Raw genomic sequence first — 18,704 nt, forward strand, 5'->3', positions numbered from 1 at the left:
CTGAGTTTATGATCTCCGGATTTCAAGGAGATCTCCCACTGACAACACATCTCAACTAGTAGGTAGTGCCCTACACTGGCTCCCGGTTTCCTCCTGGGTTCAGTTTAAATCTGCTTCCCTCATACACAAATGTCTACACACAAAAGCGCCCGCATACCTGAAATCCTACCTGTCTAGATGTGAGCCCAGAAGAAACTTGCAATGAATGAACTTCATCGTATTATTAGATTTTCATATTGGTACGAGTCCCAGATACTGTATTGTACCAGCTTGGTGAGCTATCTTGCAAAGCATATGTTTTCTTCTGATCTGTCTATTTTGCTTTCAGGGTCCCAGACTCTCTAATTCACAGATTCTCATGAGGGTGCGGGTCCCAGACTTGCATTGCTCTGTTGCAATAGCTTGGTGTTCTCTCCGGCCAAGCATATGCTTCATTCTGTACTGTCTCTCATTCTCCCAGGCTTCCAGACCCTTTTATTCTATGGCTTCCATATGGGTGAAGGTCCAAGACCCTCTTATCTAGTGTTCTACAGTTTTTCCCCTATTCCTCTCAAACCTCTAGCACCTCGCGGTCGGCCTGCATACCTGTTTGTGTGTGTTACGTCTTCTGAGCACCAGTGCTTCACTCAGAGGCTCTGGTAGCGTTTGGGTGTTCTCTTCGGTCGGCGGTGTCTCTGCCTGTCAATTAATTTACCTCGGGCTGGACCTTCTGTCTCCAGCCACATTGGGCTACGTTTTTGCCTTCCGGAAGCTTGCCAGACCTTGGGACGCCCAGAGGTTTGTTCGTGCAGCCTGAGAAGAAGCTCCTTCTCCCTGGACTACCTTCGTTCTCCCGCTATTCTCTGTGCACGGTGTCTCCTGCTGCGAACCCCTGTTTGCTAGGTCGGCATCTTCTGGGTTTTCTCATCAGAGGACGTCTTTCTCCATGTTGGTTTCCCCTCTGATTTATTGTATTTCCATTGACCAATCAAATGCTGTGATCCAGTTTTCTGGAGTGATCTTCATGCTCCTGGTCATCTTCTTCTTCACAGTATTTGTATTGGAGTTATATGGAAGCAGTTGGTCTTTTCAGGGCCACTAGTCAGGTCTAACATACCAGGTTGGTTGACCTTACAATCGAAGACGTTGGCACTGGTTGGAAACAGGGAAGGATAGTTTGGCTTGTGAAAAGAGGGAGGGTCTAACAAAGCGGTGGCATACCGTGTTCTCTGGGAATGGTCACCCCTAATCTTATAAGGGGCTTCCTCTCCCATGTGATCCTCCCTTTTGCACCACCCCCAGGGGGATTATTGTACTGTGGACGCACTGCCCTGGCCCCATGGGAAAGGTCTCCCATAGGGGAGAAGGGACGACATCCACAGATTTGTCACAATATATATATATTTTATTTTTTCAGAACAAATACAAACGTATAATAAAGAAAGAGAGTTGTTTCATTCAAAAAATGTAGAAGTGTATCAGCATCCACCCTTGAAACAGCCTTTTTCCTGTTTCTGATTGCATGTTTGACATGTAGCACTTCCTCAGTCACAGTTTTAAATGAATGTATTGCTCTGATTTCCAGATACAAAGATGGTGTCAAAAACACTACAAGTTTCGGCTCATTTTGATCCACTGCCTTCTTCAGGACATAATGGTTACTGGAATAGTCACAGTCGCTTAAACATCAGCACAACAATTATCCCTGTCTTCTGCCTGTAAAAGTTGTATACAGTTTATATTTCTATATAAAAATTAATCAGATGGTTATTACATCAAAATATTTCGATAAATTAGTGCCACAACATACTTTGTTCTATGTTATGGCTCTACAATATAGATGGAAAACATAAGGTGGCTTCCAAAAAAAAAGATGGCCCCCCCCACTCATGAAAACTAAGATTTGTAGCCCCGGCTGGCAGCACATCGAACCTGCACAATTTTCGAGCGCATTGTGATTCCCAAACAATCCGCTGTGCAGCCCTGCAAAGTGCGAGTACCGCAAGTTGACATGATTCGTGAAAAAAGTGCATACCAAGCGCAACTCCCTTGACGGCAGAAAATACTCTAAACGGAAGGTGAAAGGAGAAGAAAATGTCATATTTTCCTTGGAAGCAGTGTCTTACCTGGAGGAAAGTGAATCACTTTCTTGGACAAATGTTGAAAAGGAGACAGTCCCCCTGCAGATGTGTCCCAGTGTCAAGTGTGACTTACACCAGGGTGGACAAGGGTCACCGTGCAACTAGAGCAAGTCTTCCTGGGCAGATTATGTGTGCATCAGAAACTATACAGCTCTATGGCATTTTAGACAAAGCCTTGACAATACTCAAACTACCCCAAAATGTTCTTCAAACGCTCTTTGAAAGGTTGAAACACTACATACTATAAATTCATCACTGTACATGTTAAACTGGAGGCAGCAGGTGTGTGCATTGTACAACTGGTTGTAGCATTCAAAAAACAAGCTTCGATAAAGGCAATGGGTTTGCTCAAGTGCTAGCATCATTTGCCCAGATCCTGGCACCAAGTGCTAGGTACAGATGCACTCATTTCCTCGTGCACAGCCTGATTTGCCCAAGTACATCTATACAAGATGGGTAATGTCCTCATAATACATGTATTGACCTTTCGTTCCCAGGTCCTATGCCACCCTTCTATATCCAGGGGCAACCTTTTATACAGAGGCACAGCTTCCATCCACCGGGCATAGACTATCCTACCAGGTACAGTCACCAGATGCCAGGGACATGCACATATTAGTGAGCACTGGCATCACATTCTTTCATGCCCAGCCAGATGCAGTGAGGCCCCCAAAATAACAGAAGGAACTCTACAAGAAAACTTTACCCTACACCATTGAGAAATCTCATGTGCAAGAAACAATAATCAAATACCAGGCGGAGAAGCACTCGCCCAATCGCAACCATTATATGCCAGTCTCAGCTTCATGTGCCGAGTTGCTGCCATTATATTCCAGGTGTGACCTGACATGGCCAGGTGAGGGCAGTCTAGGCTCCTGTGCAACCTTTGAATATAGTATGATAAGTACATCCTTATATGACCCTATTCAAGTGTGCATGTCAACGTGAAGCCATAGTATGCCAGGTGCTGCCACCTATGCCAATGTTTACAAACCACCTTATTTATTGTTTTTTTTATAACGCGCCTAATCCGATACCTGAGTTCGGTTTCTAAGCACGGATCCGGGATTCGAACCTCTGTTGCACTGCGCGGTCTTGCTTCCTTCCTGCCGCTGTGCTATCCTCCTTACATACTAGCCGTAGTTTAATAAGCCCAGGTCCTGCCGACATACGCTGTGTGTAACCATATATACCCCAGCACAAACATCTTATACCTCATGCAGACCCTGTTGGCCTATTTCCTTGACAAATTATCCATTCTTTAAGTTAACGTTTCCATGGCAACTGATACCTAACGAGCGAGCGCCCTTTCTCCCTACCTCCTTCGGTGAGGGCATGGCGCCCTGTCAGTTTACCATTTCTAAGTTCATGAAGCAACTACAGCCGTCAGCTGCATGACCCGACAACTGTGGTACTAATTCCGCCAAACGGGGACATCTCACTCCGGCTAAGCTGGACGTGGGTCTGTGGTTAAATTAAGGAATAAAACCCAACAGGCGGGGCATTGCCGGCTCATGTGATGCCCGGGAGCCAATTTACTAGACTGAGTGATGCAAGGGCCTTAATGTTAGCCTTGGGGTATTATCAGACCCGATCATGCCCCCCTCCCATAGGGGTTTATCGATATTAGCATCCGGCATGTTTTACCGGATGCTAATTGTTTTTTTTAAAGTTGACAATCAGCATGTTTGGTATTTCTCAATTTAAAAAAACGTGCAAAACAAGATGGCCATCATGGACCAGGGCGCAGGGAATGACACGTAGTCCCTTTTCCCTTTCCATGGCCGCCATTACTGCGACGGGAAAGCGCCGGGAACACTGAGTATTCTGGGCACAGCGAAGGACAAGTAAGCTCCAGCTAAGTGGGGCGGGCCAGGGATGTAGAAATTGGAAGCAGGGTTTGGAGGGAAGAGGGTTCGGTTGTACTTACCTGCTGTCCCGCAGGAAAGATGGAGGTCTCCCGCTTCTGAGGAGGCTCAGAACTGGGCTTTACCATGAGGTAGATCCCGTTGCGAGCTTCCTGAATGACTGGGTGGCCCCTTGTCCCCCCCCAACCCACTGTCGGGGTGCTAATATTCTTTAATGGGTTCTGGCAACTGTGGCGTGATAGTAGTATGTTTACATTTCAGAGGAATTGTTGTTGAGAAGGAGGCATTGATGAACCAGGTAGTGGGCGCATCGGGATTGGCAGGCATACGTTGAAGAAGTTTGGGTGCAGATATTTGTGGGAGGAGAGGTTTGCTTAAGTGAAGACAAGATCTTAGGCACTCCTTAATCTTGTTCGAGATCGAATTGCGCTTACTAGGAGGTGATGTTCAACAGAGCGCCCCCTGCCGATCAGTGACTTAGGGCGTGGTCGCAGGGAGAATGCTGGCCCCTAAATTGTACACAATTTAATGTTAGACTGGGGATGGGTTTGGTTGGTTGCACTGTTTGATAGATTCTGATAAGCTGCTTCGAGTCTCTCTGGGTCTTGTGCGACACTCCTTTGGGTCCTGAGGAAGGCCTGTCTGTGTTTTCTAAAGAGACTATGGCATTTTGCCCTATAATCCGACGGTTGTGATTTGTGCCATGGTTCGTCAAGTTTCTTTCCTTACTGTTGATCTGTCGCAGCGAGTCTGTGAACCAAGGGCTCATTGTGGCTTTGGATATGGCCATAGTCGGACAGGCCTATAGGGCTTTGCCCAAAAGCGCCAGCCCATGATTCTATGATGAGCCAGTTCGTTTTTGACAGAATGGACCACTTTTTGGACAGAGTATTCCAGTTTCATGTTTCCACACTAGTTTTAACCAAAGTTACTATGCGTTGGATAGTACTCAAACAGTCTGTTCTGCATAGTAATCAATGGTAATGTGTGATTGTGCGCCACTTTCTAATTGGTGCCTGTACCATCTTTATGCCCCAGTCCGACCCTGGATATGGCCCTTTCATGATTTCATGAAACAGTGTAATGCACTGAGCATCCAATGAGCATTGATGAAGTGACTAAAAACAGTGCATGCTGCAAGTCAGAAGTCAAGAGATTGGATTCCAGGTGAAGGTGCAGAGGCAGGGAGTTACAGGTGTAGAAGCCTTTGATGCGAAAGGGTCTTTCACAACACCACTTGCACTTCACTGGGACCAGGGTAAGATTGCTATGAGCAGTCTTCAGTAGGTGTCTACTCTTCTGATGGGGAAGCATCAGCCCGTTGAGGTGGTGCAAGTCACCCCCTGGGGTTCACAGACGATTCTGATATTGAATCTTGCTTGATGGAGATTTAGGGGGAGATGGGATCTGAGTGATTCAACACGGCCAACATGGTTCTGGACGCTATGGAGCTTAAACAACCTCTTGATAGGGGCTCAGAGATGATGAAATTGCAGTAGTCAAGTCAAGAGAAGACCATTGGAATGATTACAGGAATCTGGGGAGGTGACGTAGCAGGTGACACAATCAGAAACGTCCAAAATGCCAGCAAAAAACCTGAATGGGAGATTTGACCGAAATTCCGAACGGGCGAAAAGTTCAACTAAATCCCCCATTCAGTGATAAGGGCTGCAGAGCTGTGTGGTGTCCTCCTCACCCTTGTTTGCTATATTGTGAGCAGGGATTGCAGGGGTGTCCCTCGCAGCAGATCCCAAAAAGTTTAAAAAAAAGAAAAAAAAAGGAAAGGACCCTGCAGCGCCGGTTCACGATCACTGAAGTGAAAGGGAACAGGCATTGCAGGGACACAGCAAGTCGGCAGCACACAGCAAAGTGTTCCGCCGCAACATAAGTAGGGGGGCGGTGGTGGGGCTGTGGGTGGGAGGGGGCCAAGTCAAAAATGTTCAAGGGAGAAAAGACCAAAGGTTATTTGCGGAAAATGTATCTTCGGTCTTTTCTCCCTCGAACATTTCTGTCACAGGATTCTAACCGCGATCAGACACAATCATCTCAGACAAAATAGCTGGAGAAGAGCCTGTTTGGTCACTGAGTTGATTTAGGGATAAATGTCTAATTGGGCACCGAACAGTACTTGTGAGTCCCTCATTCTGATGGGTACAGGAAATTTGGGCGATGATTCCTGCCAGGTTGCACCCCGTGCCGCCAGGCTCATTTACCCAGCTTTTGAGGAGCCTGCCTGGGTTTCTGTGTCTTCCACCACAGCGTGCAATTTCTCAGGACTGATCTCCATGCACACCATAGATCTGCAGAGGCAGCCATCTTGGTAACCATGGCGAATGCTATTGCCCATTGATTCCAATGATTTGCACCTCGTTGTTCTTGATGTTGGCAAAGCTCTTGCAATCTGCTGGAATCAAACTGGTTCCCAGGGATCCCATTGCACCAGCGTGAGAAGTTCCCACACAGTGCAGGAACCTTGGTGCTGTGGTTTCTGCATGGTGTCCAAACACTACGCTGGACCTCCACAGATCCTCATCAGAATGGGACGGAGGTGGCACGTGTGGCCTTTGCTTGTATCGTGCTTCTCTATTCAAGTTGAGGGCAGAAGCTGTGACATTTGTGTGACCGATACGAGGGCATCCCTTTGAGTGGGTCCAATGACAGGACAATTGTCTTCATGGCCAAGAAGGTTGTCTCTTTGAAAGTAAAGCACATTAGCATTCAAAGCCATAGAGCAGGGTTACAAATATATTAGCTTGCATTAAAAGTGTAGAAATAAGGTGTTGCATGTTGAGGTACCAGACAAGATGGAGATGTGCAATGTGAATAAAATGTGTCTCATTCTCACTGAAGAAAACATGATAACCAATCAGTCAGAAGATAATACATCCAGTATCAGCCTGGGTGGACCAACTCCTTCACCATTTTATTCTCTCTGACACTCATTGTTTTGATCTCTCTCAGCTTTTTCTCTTCCGGCTGCACACCATCCAGAGCGCTAACTTCACACAGTGCGTGACCCATGGGAGCTTCAAGGAGCGGTGGCAGGAGACGACGTACAACTTGTTCACCTTCTTCAGCCTCTTTGTCACGCCGCTCAGCGTCATGGTGGTGTGCTACGCGCGGATCCTCTGGGAGATCAGCAGGCAGATGAAGGACAAGAAAGGTGAGATGCTTGGTGACTGGGTCCCTCTGGAAGTATTTCTGTGCATGGTCACTCTATGTGGCCAGCCCTGCTTCAGACACTCTCTGGCCTGGTGCAACGCTGTCTGATTGGGTAGTCTTTCTATGTCTAGGCTGAATGAGGACAGCATCAGTGTCTGGGCCTCCTGCAGGACACTTAGTCTGGGCTCCAGGGCACCACCTCAAGGCAATTGTGTGCCCCTGCCTGCCGGAGTCAGTCAATGCCATGGATGACTGGTCCTGCCTGCCTTGGGCGATACAGTCTGGGAAGAGCTATTGGGATCTTCTCTGTCCGTGGGGGTCCCTTTCTGATGAGATCTAACCATGGAGAACGCCCTCCATTACTGCCGGGCACCGTGTCTGACCGAGCATAGATTTGTGCCCAGAGCTGCTGGGATCGACACCCCCTGCCCTGGTTTAGGCTCTACGGTCAAGGATGAGCTCTCCATCTGGGTACCACCCGGTTCTGCTGGTTAAAGGACACTGTCCGGGCCGGCTGGGGGAGGGTTTCTTCCCAGGTATGCTTGTTTATGCTTGCTGGCCTTGGGTGATGTTGCTAGCCCAGGCATGGGTAGGAACATTCTGTAATCCTGAGTGATACCTTCTGGTCTGGTCTGCCAGGGAACGCTGTCTGCCCCTGGGCGGTTCACCATGCCAAGCATGTTCGCTGATGCCCCCTTTGAATTGGTTGACTCTTTCTTCCCTTAAGTGACTCACTGTGCCAAGGACACTGGTTATTCTATCTTACTCATTATTTAATTTAGTTGGTCTTTGATGCACAGGTACAAATACGACTAATAGCTGTCATGAGATCTTATCCAGCCCCCCCCCCCCAGTCAGACCCCATAGAAGAGTTGCTTGTAGGCCCTGGGGCAGTCCTACAGCCAGAGCCTTCAAGTGACTACTTGACTCCTGATCCCTCTCCCCAACCCAAGGTAGAGTATAAAAATGAAATTTGGCAAACCATGGAATTTAGGGGGCAAAAGACCCCCAGCATTGCCTCACATGCAACATTGCCAGGGCACCATCTCCAAGAGACACATTGGGCAGGAGAGCGCAACTCAAAACAAGCTCCTCAAACATAAGCCACTTTCATTGGATAGCTCTAACCTCAAAAACAACTCAACTGTGGCAAATTGCCTCACGGACTTACCTCAGTAATAGAAAACATCCTTGCCTAAAATCCCACCCACTTGCAAAGCCATTCCCTCTGAGCATTCATAGGTTGAAATCCTTTCTTCCTGCCTTGCTAAGGCTTTGTAGGCTACCTCAGTAGGGTTCCTAATACAAACTGCACCAACTTTAGCAATTTCCCCTGAATCCCACCCTCTTGCAAAACAATCCTATATAAAATCCCAAATTAGAGCTTTCCTTCTGGCCTTGCCCATTGTGACTTACCGGCCTTCTTTCCAAAAACAACCAATGGTGACCATTCCGCCACGTTCAATTTAGCAGTGCCGTTGCTCTTTCCCAATCCTGTCGTTAGCCTTCCTCCGCTTACCACCTTGGACCCACCAGTCCCCATGGCTGAGCCTATTTCTTCCCATGAGCTAGCTTGACGCTTCCTGGACAGTGCTAATTCAGTTTCACTTCCTGTCCCCCACTAAAGATAATGCACATCTATTAGCAATCTGAAGATGATCAGTTGCCTAGGTGACTTGTGCTCAGGAAAAATCCTCAGCGTGTAGTTGTCCTTCCCCACCCCCATACCTAAAGCTGGCTTCCAACTATGACCTAGAGTCCCATGCTTACCTGTGCACCTTAGACAAAGCTCATGACAAAGCATTAAGCAGGAGTGTGACACCCCTCCAGTGATTGAGTACCCACCCACAGCTTAGAGTAATGCCTCTCTGTGATTGGGAGCGGCCTGACCGCCTCAGCTCAAAATCTCAGAGGCTACACAGTGGTATTCACCCTTGCTTTCTTGAAGCTGGAGACCAGCCTTGACGCATTGAAGAAGACACCAAACCAAAGTGGAGTCATGAACAATCTCTTCTGGTCCCTACACTCTTACTCAAACCATTCTGACAGTGAGGCTCGGCACAATATAGACAAATACTGTATTTGAACCAAGCAGAAGAAATTGAGTAACCATGATCCCTTTCTTTATCCTCGAGGGCCACCAGCGTTAGAAGCCCTCAGGGATGTCCGGTTCCAAGGACACTTCACTTACCCATAGCAGTGCAAATCCAACATGACGAGGTGGACGCGCCCAACACAGAGCACGCTGGCAACAGAAGGAGTCCAAGGCCTGTGCTTGCTACCAGCAGTAAAAGAACAGAACTAAAACGTAAGTGATCACTGGTCTATAATGGACAGAACAGTGACACCGTATCCATCTCGAGCTGTTCACCTACAGTTGGGCACTGTGGTATCACCAGTGACTGCAGAGCAGTTCTTCTGGCTTGAAGGCATCTTGAAGGCCTCTTCTTCATCACCAGACCTGCTGCTGGACCATCGGAGCACTGGAACCACCACCACTCCATGCCAGGACCAGAGGTTTGACTACCAGTACCTGGGAAATTGTACCTGATACCTGGCCGCAAGTTTCCCTTTTCTCAAATTGACTATGGGAAAGCATCCACATGATATCAAAGCAAGGTTCTAGCTGTAACATTGGCCTTGCCCTTAACATTGGGTTCTATACAAGCACCAGGGCCAGGATCATGGTCAGCCAATAAGAAGCATGGCTGTCCTTTCCACTATTTCCTATGAGATACTGAAAGCTGGTTCCACCTGCACAAGTCCTAAAGTGCCGCTGGGGTACGACTGTCAAACCTGCCAACTTATAGTCTGGTTTACCTTTGACTTTTCAGTTGACCCTAACGACTAGAGCACAGTGTTCAGAAGGTTACTAGAGGTCTTCTGAACCCATATTATTTGTAACCCTCACCAACACACGTACTCAATATTATCAAGAGATAACATATGTTCACAATAGGTGTGTGTGTGCGTTTGTGTCTGCATGCATTTCTTTATTAAACCTAACAGTGTGTTACCCTTTATTGTTGTCTACCCTGCTGACCTTGTAAGACTAGTCCTTGATTGCTAGAGCACAGCACCTATAGGTGAGCCAGGGAAAGCTTTAGGTGTGCCCGTTTCCCTAGTTTTCGGAAGGTGACTTGGAACACAAGGCTGAGCTATTCCTCCTATCAATCTCCCTACTTTCACCATTTGTTTCAACAAGTAAGCGCCCTTGTCAAATGACACCCCAAACTTGCTGCAACCTCCCAAATGCTTCGAAGCACAACTTCCTAGAAACCAGGTACCAGGAACCCCCAAGCTTCTCTACCAACCCAGTCCTACCAAAATGGCTGCCTCTTTGCTCCTCGTTGCCTTCATTGGAAACTGCCTCTGCCTGATTGAATCCTCCCCAGCCCATTCCAGACAGATGTGCCGCCAGATAAAAGGATTATTTTCCCAGTGCCCGCTCACCTCTAACAGCTTTATTCGTACCTGCATTGGCAAGAACTGACCACATTGCTGTATCCCCCTAACCTGACCCAGTGACCTTTATTTTATTTTTTGTTTATTGAACATTTGTATGGTGCTTATACAGCAAAAAGTGTTTTCAGGCGCACAAGACAATATAGGGGGATGGGGGACAGAGGTGAAAAACAACAGTAACGGTCTTGCTAGGCCTTGGGATATTTGGATCATGCAAGTGCAGTAACAATGAGTGCAGGGGGCGAGGGGGCAGGTCAGGGTAGGAATGGGATAGAGAGAGGGGAAGAGGGAGAAGTGAAAGGTGACCCCAGGGGGTGGGCAAGTGCTAGGGGAAGCCCAAGAGGGCAAATGCCAGGGAAACCGGGGTGGGGGGGAATCAATAGTGCGAGGACATGGATGGACCAGACCCGGGAAGATAATCAGGGGAGGGAGCCCGAGGGCAAGTGCTGGTAAGAGGGGTGCAGGAGAAGACTTGTCGAGGGAAGGCCTGGCCCCAGTAAGGCTCATAGGGGACACAGGCAAACAGTCACAGCGGCAGGAGGAGGCTAGCACGGGAGAGGGAGAGGGAAGGAGGAGGAGATAATGAAGGCATTGAGAAGCTTCCGGAACTTAAGGAGGACCGGCTCAAGGCATAGAGGGGCATGGAGGCCGTTCCAGGGGGGAGTCTCAGGCAGAAGAAAGAGATCTACCCCCAGCTCTCTACTTGGAGAAACGACTGATCTGCAGAGAGTTGGAGCTAGAAGACTGAAGGACTCTAACAAGGAGGTATTTAGGGAGAGAGAGAGTTGGATGAACGAGGTCCTAGTCCCCAGAATGGCTTGTGGATGATGCAGAGGGTTTTGCATTTGATCCTTGCATCCACCGGGAGCCAGTGGAGAGGTTTTAACGCTGGAGAGGTGTGGTCCCTGGACTTGAGGCCAAGGATAAGTCTTGCAGTCCTATTCTGGATTAGTTGAAGAGGGCAGAGAGAGTAAAGAGGAAGGTTAAGAAAGAGGCTGTTGCATTAGTCCAGCCTAGAGACAACCAGAGCTCTGGAGGCATTGAGTTTCTGGGGGAAGGTGAGGAAAGGGAGTATACCTCTGAGGAGGTGAAGCTGAAAGTGGACCTTCTTGGCAAGGTCAGTGATATGAGGTGAGAAGGAGAGCGATGAGTCAAAGATGACACCCAAGTTTATAGCCTCACACAATGGTGAGGGGAGGGGGCCCAAGGAGGGCGGCCAGAGAGTAGGAGGGAAGGAGGGGACAGGAGACCCAATGAATACAATCTCAGTCTTACTGGCATTAAGGCAGATCGTTATCAGCACACCATGCCTAGATGGCAGTCAAACAGTTGGGAATAAGAGAGGAAGGAGAAAAGGAAGAGGACGGAGGCGTGAAGGAAATCTGTGTGTCATCAACATAACTTTGGAAATTAGGAGAGAAGGTGGTGATCAAGTGAACAAGCGGGGCAAGGTTAATGTTGAAAAGACACAGTGAGAGGATAGAGCCCTGAGGGACGCCACAAGTGGAGAGTGAGGTTTAGGAGAGAAAAGGGCCGAGTTGCACTTTGGAGGGCCAGTTCAAGAAGAAAAAGGGCAACAAATCCAGTGCCCGGTCCGTGATGTCCAGGGTATCTCTGAGCCGATTTATGAGGGTGGAGGGATTGACCATATCGAATGCAGAGTAGATCAAGGAAGATGAGAACGGAAGGAGAGTTGAAGTCGAGGTTTGAGAGCAAGTTATCACGAGTGTGGAGAGCAGTTTCCGTGCCTCTGGCTGCTCTGAAGCCAGACTGGTGGTCCTGGAGACAGCCAACAGATTCCTGACCTTGATTGAAGACCCCAATGACACCTGACCTTAGAGCATCTTTCTTTTCCTTGATCTAGCCTGGACTCCACCAATCTTATGTCTCTAAAACCTCCATCCTTAACCTAGTATTATACCTAACACAATCTAAATAATCACCTCCTTCCCTGATTCAGCCTCCAGATTCCTACCCATAGATATTACTAAATGCTCAAAGAAAACTTTGCTACATGCTCCATTCCTTTGCTCCTCTTTCTACATCTCGTTTTACGACTTCCTCTACTACCAACACACACACAGATCACAAATACCCGTACAACTATGTGCAGCCAAAAGACACACACCCACTAATTTCACTTTCGAGCAGACCAAAGATCATCGCTACTTTATCTCACTCCTAAAAACATTTATGTCACATGACAAGTCCCTTCTATCCACATATTACCCATTTTGTCTTCTTTAGACCCCCCACTACCCAAAGCAACCTACCCCAAAGAGCTATTGTTTTCCCTCCATATAAAGGCCTTAACCAACCGATTACCCCAACCTCCTTTACCATCCCTTACGGTAATATACTACTGAAACCTAGACAAGTACTGGCCTGCTCTTTCACCAGAACAAGAACATCACCCCATCTACTACTGGTCCTTGGAACCAATACTATGACTCACTGTGCATCCTCAGTTACGACTCACTTTGCAATCCTCAGTTACGACTCACTTTACATCCTCAGTTATGACTCAATTTGCATCCTCAGTTACGACTCACTTTGCAGCCACAGTTACGACTCACTTTACATCCTCAGTTATGACTCAATTTGCATCCTCAGTTACGACTCACTTTGCATCCTCAGTTATGACTCACTTTACATCCTCAGTTATGACTCAATTTGCATCCTCAGTTTCGACTCACTTTGCATCCTCAGTTACGACTCACTTTGCATCCTCAATAACGACTCACTTTGCATCCTCAGTTACAATTCACTTTGTATCCTCAGTTATGACTCACTTTGCATCCTCATTTACGACTCACTTTGCATCCTCAGTTACGATTCACTTTGCATCCTCAGTTACAATTCATTTTGCATCCTCATTTACGACTCACTTTGCATCCTGAGTTACGACTCACTTTGCATCCTCATTTACGACTCACTTTGCATCCTCAGTTACGATTCACTTTGCATCCTCATTTACGACTCACTTTGCATCCTCATTTACGACTCACTTTGCATCCTCAGTTACGATTCACTTTGCATCCTCATTTACGACTCACTTTGCATACTCAGTTGCGACTCAGTTTGCATCCTCAGTTATGACTCACTTTGCATCCTCAGTTACGACTCACATTGCATCCTCAGTTATGACTCACTTTTTATCCTCATTTATGCATCACCCATGAAAAATATCCAAACAGACGCCTCTTAGTACCCCCTCATCCCATGCTTGTAGCTAATTCCATAATACCTCCCCCCATTATCCAGTGTAGTACTACCTATCATCTTCAGCATTTTATCCCCATGTAGAAGAACCACAACTAGGAAGAACACCAAGAAAGGATAAGGTGGAGCCCCACTAGCACACCCTCATCCAAGACTATGTGCAGGAATCATCTTTATTAGACTTCCCACAACTTCCTCACCACGTCACTGAAACACGGCCACCAACACCCACTGTAACTCATGATGCGTGAGTCCCAAACAGTCATAGACACATTTTGCAAACAAATTGAAACTGCCTGCTTGTCACTCATCGCTTTGAGCCCCAACCCCTTCAACCAATGAGTCTTTTCTTCTTTTAGCACCAAAGTCAGCTTTATGGCACACTTCCAGTCTCCTTTTGCTTACCTATTCCCATGTCACCGCTTACAATTTCTGTATTTTTCCATTTTGTTAAAATGTGTGATGCTGGTGAAGGTGGCACCACATCTTCACTCTTTGCCCCTTCTATGACAAAAAACAACTTTTCATAAAAGCACTGCAAACCTCCAACCATACTGACCATGCCGGACTCTCCCAGGCAGCTCGAGAAACGGAAGCTGGACCAAAGGAGTCATCTCTTTGCCTCTTCTCCGAGCTCCCCCTCCCTTCCAATCTCCCCTGGACCACAAAATCTCCATGCCTTTCATGTCAGTCTACTGTGGGTACCTGTCTAGCTAATAGTATCAGTTCTGGGGTTATTCCTGTAGATAGGAAGCATATATGATGGTCAATCCCTAGATGGTCCCTAGATGGTCAATCCCTAGATGGTCAATCCTTAGATGGTACCTAGATGGTCAATCCCTAGATGGTCAATCCTTAGATGGTACCTAGGTGGCTAATCCCTAGATGGGCAATCCCTAGATGGTCCACAGATGGTCCCTAATGGTCCCTAGATGGTCAATCTCTAGATGGTCAATCCCTAGATGGCCCCTAGATGGTCAATCTCTAGATGGTCACTAGATGGTCAATCCCTAGTTCCCCTCTCTCCTGCATTGCTGACCGCATAGCACTCTCTCATCTGCACCTCCTTTCTCACCCTTGCGTTCCCCCCAATCTCGATCCTGCCTCCAAGCATCTCTTGCCTTGACCACTGGGCCCCCCCGCTGGCCACCTCTCTGAGACCACTCCTCCCCGTTCCATGCCTCCTACTTGCCGCTCTTAGCAACACCTGCACACTGCCTTTGCCTGCTTGTGGCTCCTCCGACACCATTTCTCTACCCTCATAGCTGCGGTGACCATCCCCCACCTACCCTCTCATCCATACCCTTCATCTGATTCCATCATTTTCTGCCTTCAACTCATCCTCATTTCTGCTGGCACACTCCTATTACTAGGAGTTAGCGCTGCATTCCACGATGCATGCCAACCTACCGTGGCTTTGACCTCTTTCCCCCCTCTGTGCAACAAGCGCCTTCTCACTCACTCCCACCACCCATCCCTCACTCATCTGGCCTCTCCTTCCCTCATCACATCTTCTCATCTCACCTCCATTGCCCCCTCATTCCTCTCCTCTTCGACCCTTAAGCCAACTTCCATTTCTATTCTCCATAACCCCGCATTTACTGACTCTTCAGTGTCCCTACTCATTCCTTCTTGGCCCAACCCGTCTGTCAGCTATACTCTACACACACCGCGTGGCCTCCCACTTCTCTTTCCCAAATCGCTAATTCTCATTCTCCTCCCTCATGTGCACTAACTCTGCCCTCTGACCCTCTATTCAAAGCCACTGCCTTGTCTTAAAGCCCCACCTTCCACCTCTTGCCCCCCCTCTGCTTCATTCTCCCTTCCCACACTACTACGTCTTAGTTGTTCGACTTCCCACTCATCTTGGTTTCTCCAATCTGTAGTCCTTCTCCTTCTACTCAGTCCTTCCATTCATTCACGACTGTCCATGGGTACCAAGATATATAGATTCAATATCTCAGGCTGCTCCGTTTGCCTCTGTTGCAGAGACTATTACCATCTCTTCATTCGGACCACTTTAATCCGGTTACATGTGATAATGTCCCCGCAAAAATGTCGTCATACAAGAATGGCGCAGTTTTTTGTGTGACGATATTACCATATGGAACCTGCTTTTTTTTAAAGGGAGTAGGAGACACCTCCGCAACCCCCGTTCCCATTAACCCCATGTATTGTCCCCATATATAATGTTGCCTATGCCGTTTCCCGGCGGCTATTTGTATGGCGACATTATATATGGGGACAATATTACCTGATACCATCAATTCTGCATCTAAGGAGTAGCTACTGATAGGATTACATTTAAAACCCTCTGCATTGTCCACAAGGCTTTCTGGGGCCTGGGTCCAAAATACCTTCAACTCTCCCTCCATAAATACCTCCCCTCGCGAGACCTTTGCTCCTCTACTTCTAACTCCCTCAGGGTTAGTCGTTTTGCAAAGAAATTAACTGGGAGTAGATCTCGGTCTTCTGCTGGGGCCTCCCTTTGGAACAGCCTCCCGGCACCTTTATACTTGAGGAAAACCATCTCCGGTTCCGGAAGCATCTCAAGACCTTCCTCTTTGCCTCTGCCTTCGCCCCCCTTTTCCCTTGTTCATCTGTTTCTTCTCCTGGCATCATGTACCTGGCCACCCTCTGTCATTCGGGCCCAGGTACCTGCTCACCATGCCATGCTCCTGCACTGCCTCCAGGCCACCCTCTGCACTAGAGTTCTGTATCTGTACCCATACAGACCCCTCTCACCTTTCTTCCGCACTTATTAGATATACCTTATCTGACCGACTTTCACCTGCCACTTGCTGGCTGCACTACCATGGCTTTATCTCATTTATTTATTTATTTATTTATTTATTTATTTATTTTAATATTTATTCTGTTTTCTCTCCTCTGCTCTGCACTTTCCACTCCCCCCGCCCCTTCCATGCACTTTCCCCCTTTTCCCTTTTCCATGTACTTGCGCTCTCTTAGATGTCAATGGGCCTAGTAAGATTGCTGTTTTATTTTTTGTTCTCCCTTGTTCCCCTCCCTTTTTGCCTGGTCGCGATCTGAAACACTTGTGTACAAGCGTGATATAAATAAAATATAATTTCATTTCATTTTCAAAATGTTCCCTCCTTCTAGTACCTACTGTAGTTAATCGGGGTGAGCATTAGTAAATGAGGGTGTCTACGGAGTACATTTTTTGCATCCAAACATAGACTACGATCTTGCTCCAGACAAAAGAGGAATCCATGCAAAATTTGGTAGATGTGGGTTCAGCGGTGTGGATTTGCATAGCCGGATAAACATACACACATACATACATTCAGCTTTATATATAAATATATACATTGTCCTTTGACTCCTCTGTGTCTAACATCTCCAATTCTTGTCTTTTCTATCCCTGCCATCCCCCCCCCCCATCTCTCACTCTCATTCTTTTATGGGCGATCAGACCCTTCCCCTACATAGGGTAATTCCCAACACTCAACTTGTCTCCACCAGATTGGGACCACCCAACTAATAAGACGGCATCAAGACAAATCCCAGAACGCAGACCATTCGTCAACCTAGGCGCACTGAACACATGATCCGCAAAATAACAATAAAACAACCCATTGAAAGACCTTGAAATCCACTTCACTGGCCTCAAGGATACATGGTATTCTGGCCAATTCACCACGCCGGTGGACAACTTACCACCTGAGAACTATACAATCCTGGTGACTAATAGATGAAGCAAAGGTGGAGGTGGGGATAGCTCTTATCTACTCAACATTTGTTTCGAACACAAAGATCTCTGCACCACCCTCCCCCTACTTCAAGAGTATTGCGTGAAATCACCTTACCAGACCTAACATCTGATAGACATTTGACATTGTCTATAGGCCAGTTTGGGATAATATTTGCTTGGAAGGTTTGAGATGCAATCCAGTCATTGGCCCTCATTAGGACCCTGGCTTAAAGGGGTTTACGCCGGCGTAATGCATGGCGTACCTTTCCGCCCGACTACGAGTTCCCGTAGCGCCATGGTGATTTTTACGCCTGCTTTTTGCAAGCGGAAAAATCCATGGCGCTACGGGACTTGTTGTTAATTACACCACCGTAATTTACGGTGGCGTAATTAACGCCTTCCCCACTCCCACTATACCCTATGGGGCAAAAATGGGAATGGGGAAGGGTAAATGGGGATTGGGGACTTACCGCCCCGCCAAGGTCGGAATGGGGCGGTAAATCCGCCAACCCCCATGGCGGAGTTGGCAGCTTAGCGCCATGGACCATGGTGCAAATTGCACCATGGATCTCCGCCAGGGTCGTAATGAGGGCCATTGTGTTTCAGACAACCTCTAACTCTGTCCGCATCATGGGAGTTTTCAACATTTGGTTAGACTGTCCAACTAAAGACGGGAAACCTCTGCGACATGCTCACTTTGAAAGCTTGGCCAGTGGGCCTCAGCCACACTGGGGGACACACTTGACATGCCAACTTTTCATTTCACCTCACAGCTCCACCTGCATGGCATCCAGGGCACCTCCCTTCCAAGGAGATACCACCATCTGCACCTCACCACTGTACTGAATCCGGCAAAGTCCAGCAACTCTCCTCCCACATCTAGGCCGGGTACCACCCTAGTCAGGCTGATGAGGTGGGTAACCACAACATCATTTGCTACTACCGATCAAAACACCACATAGTGGCCTGGATCCACCGGCATCCTTCTATCACACTTGTATACGGAGCTTAGCCGAACCCTAGACCTGGCAAGAGTGATCTACAAAAAGCCAAAGCCCCCCTTCACATCCAATTTCTAGTTTAACCTGAGCACCCCCTCCTTAAATTGAAAAATAGAGCTCTTAAGCGCTACTGGCGTAAAGCAATGCACCC

At 47.7% G+C, this 18,704-nt stretch overlaps 1 protein-coding gene across 2 annotated transcripts in view; it reads left to right on the forward strand.

Moving 5' to 3' along the window:
• The window catches only part of LOC138504546 (gonadotropin-releasing hormone II receptor-like), a 243,584-nt gene that overhangs the window by 203,381 nt on the left and 21,499 nt on the right, over positions 1-18,704 (forward strand). For both annotated transcript variants that reach the window (XM_069625107.1, XM_069625108.1), the window contains exon 3: positions 6,950-7,151. In XM_069625107.1, the coding sequence (XP_069481208.1) occupies positions 6,950-7,151 (202 nt within the window). The remainder of the gene's footprint in view (positions 1-6,949; positions 7,152-18,704) is intronic.

Source organism: Ambystoma mexicanum, chromosome 11 (genome assembly GCF_040938575.1).
Source record: "Ambystoma mexicanum isolate Mex_15411 chromosome 11, UKY_AmexF1_1, whole genome shotgun sequence".
Classification (NCBI taxonomy): Eukaryota; Metazoa; Chordata; class Amphibia; order Caudata; family Ambystomatidae; genus Ambystoma; species Ambystoma mexicanum.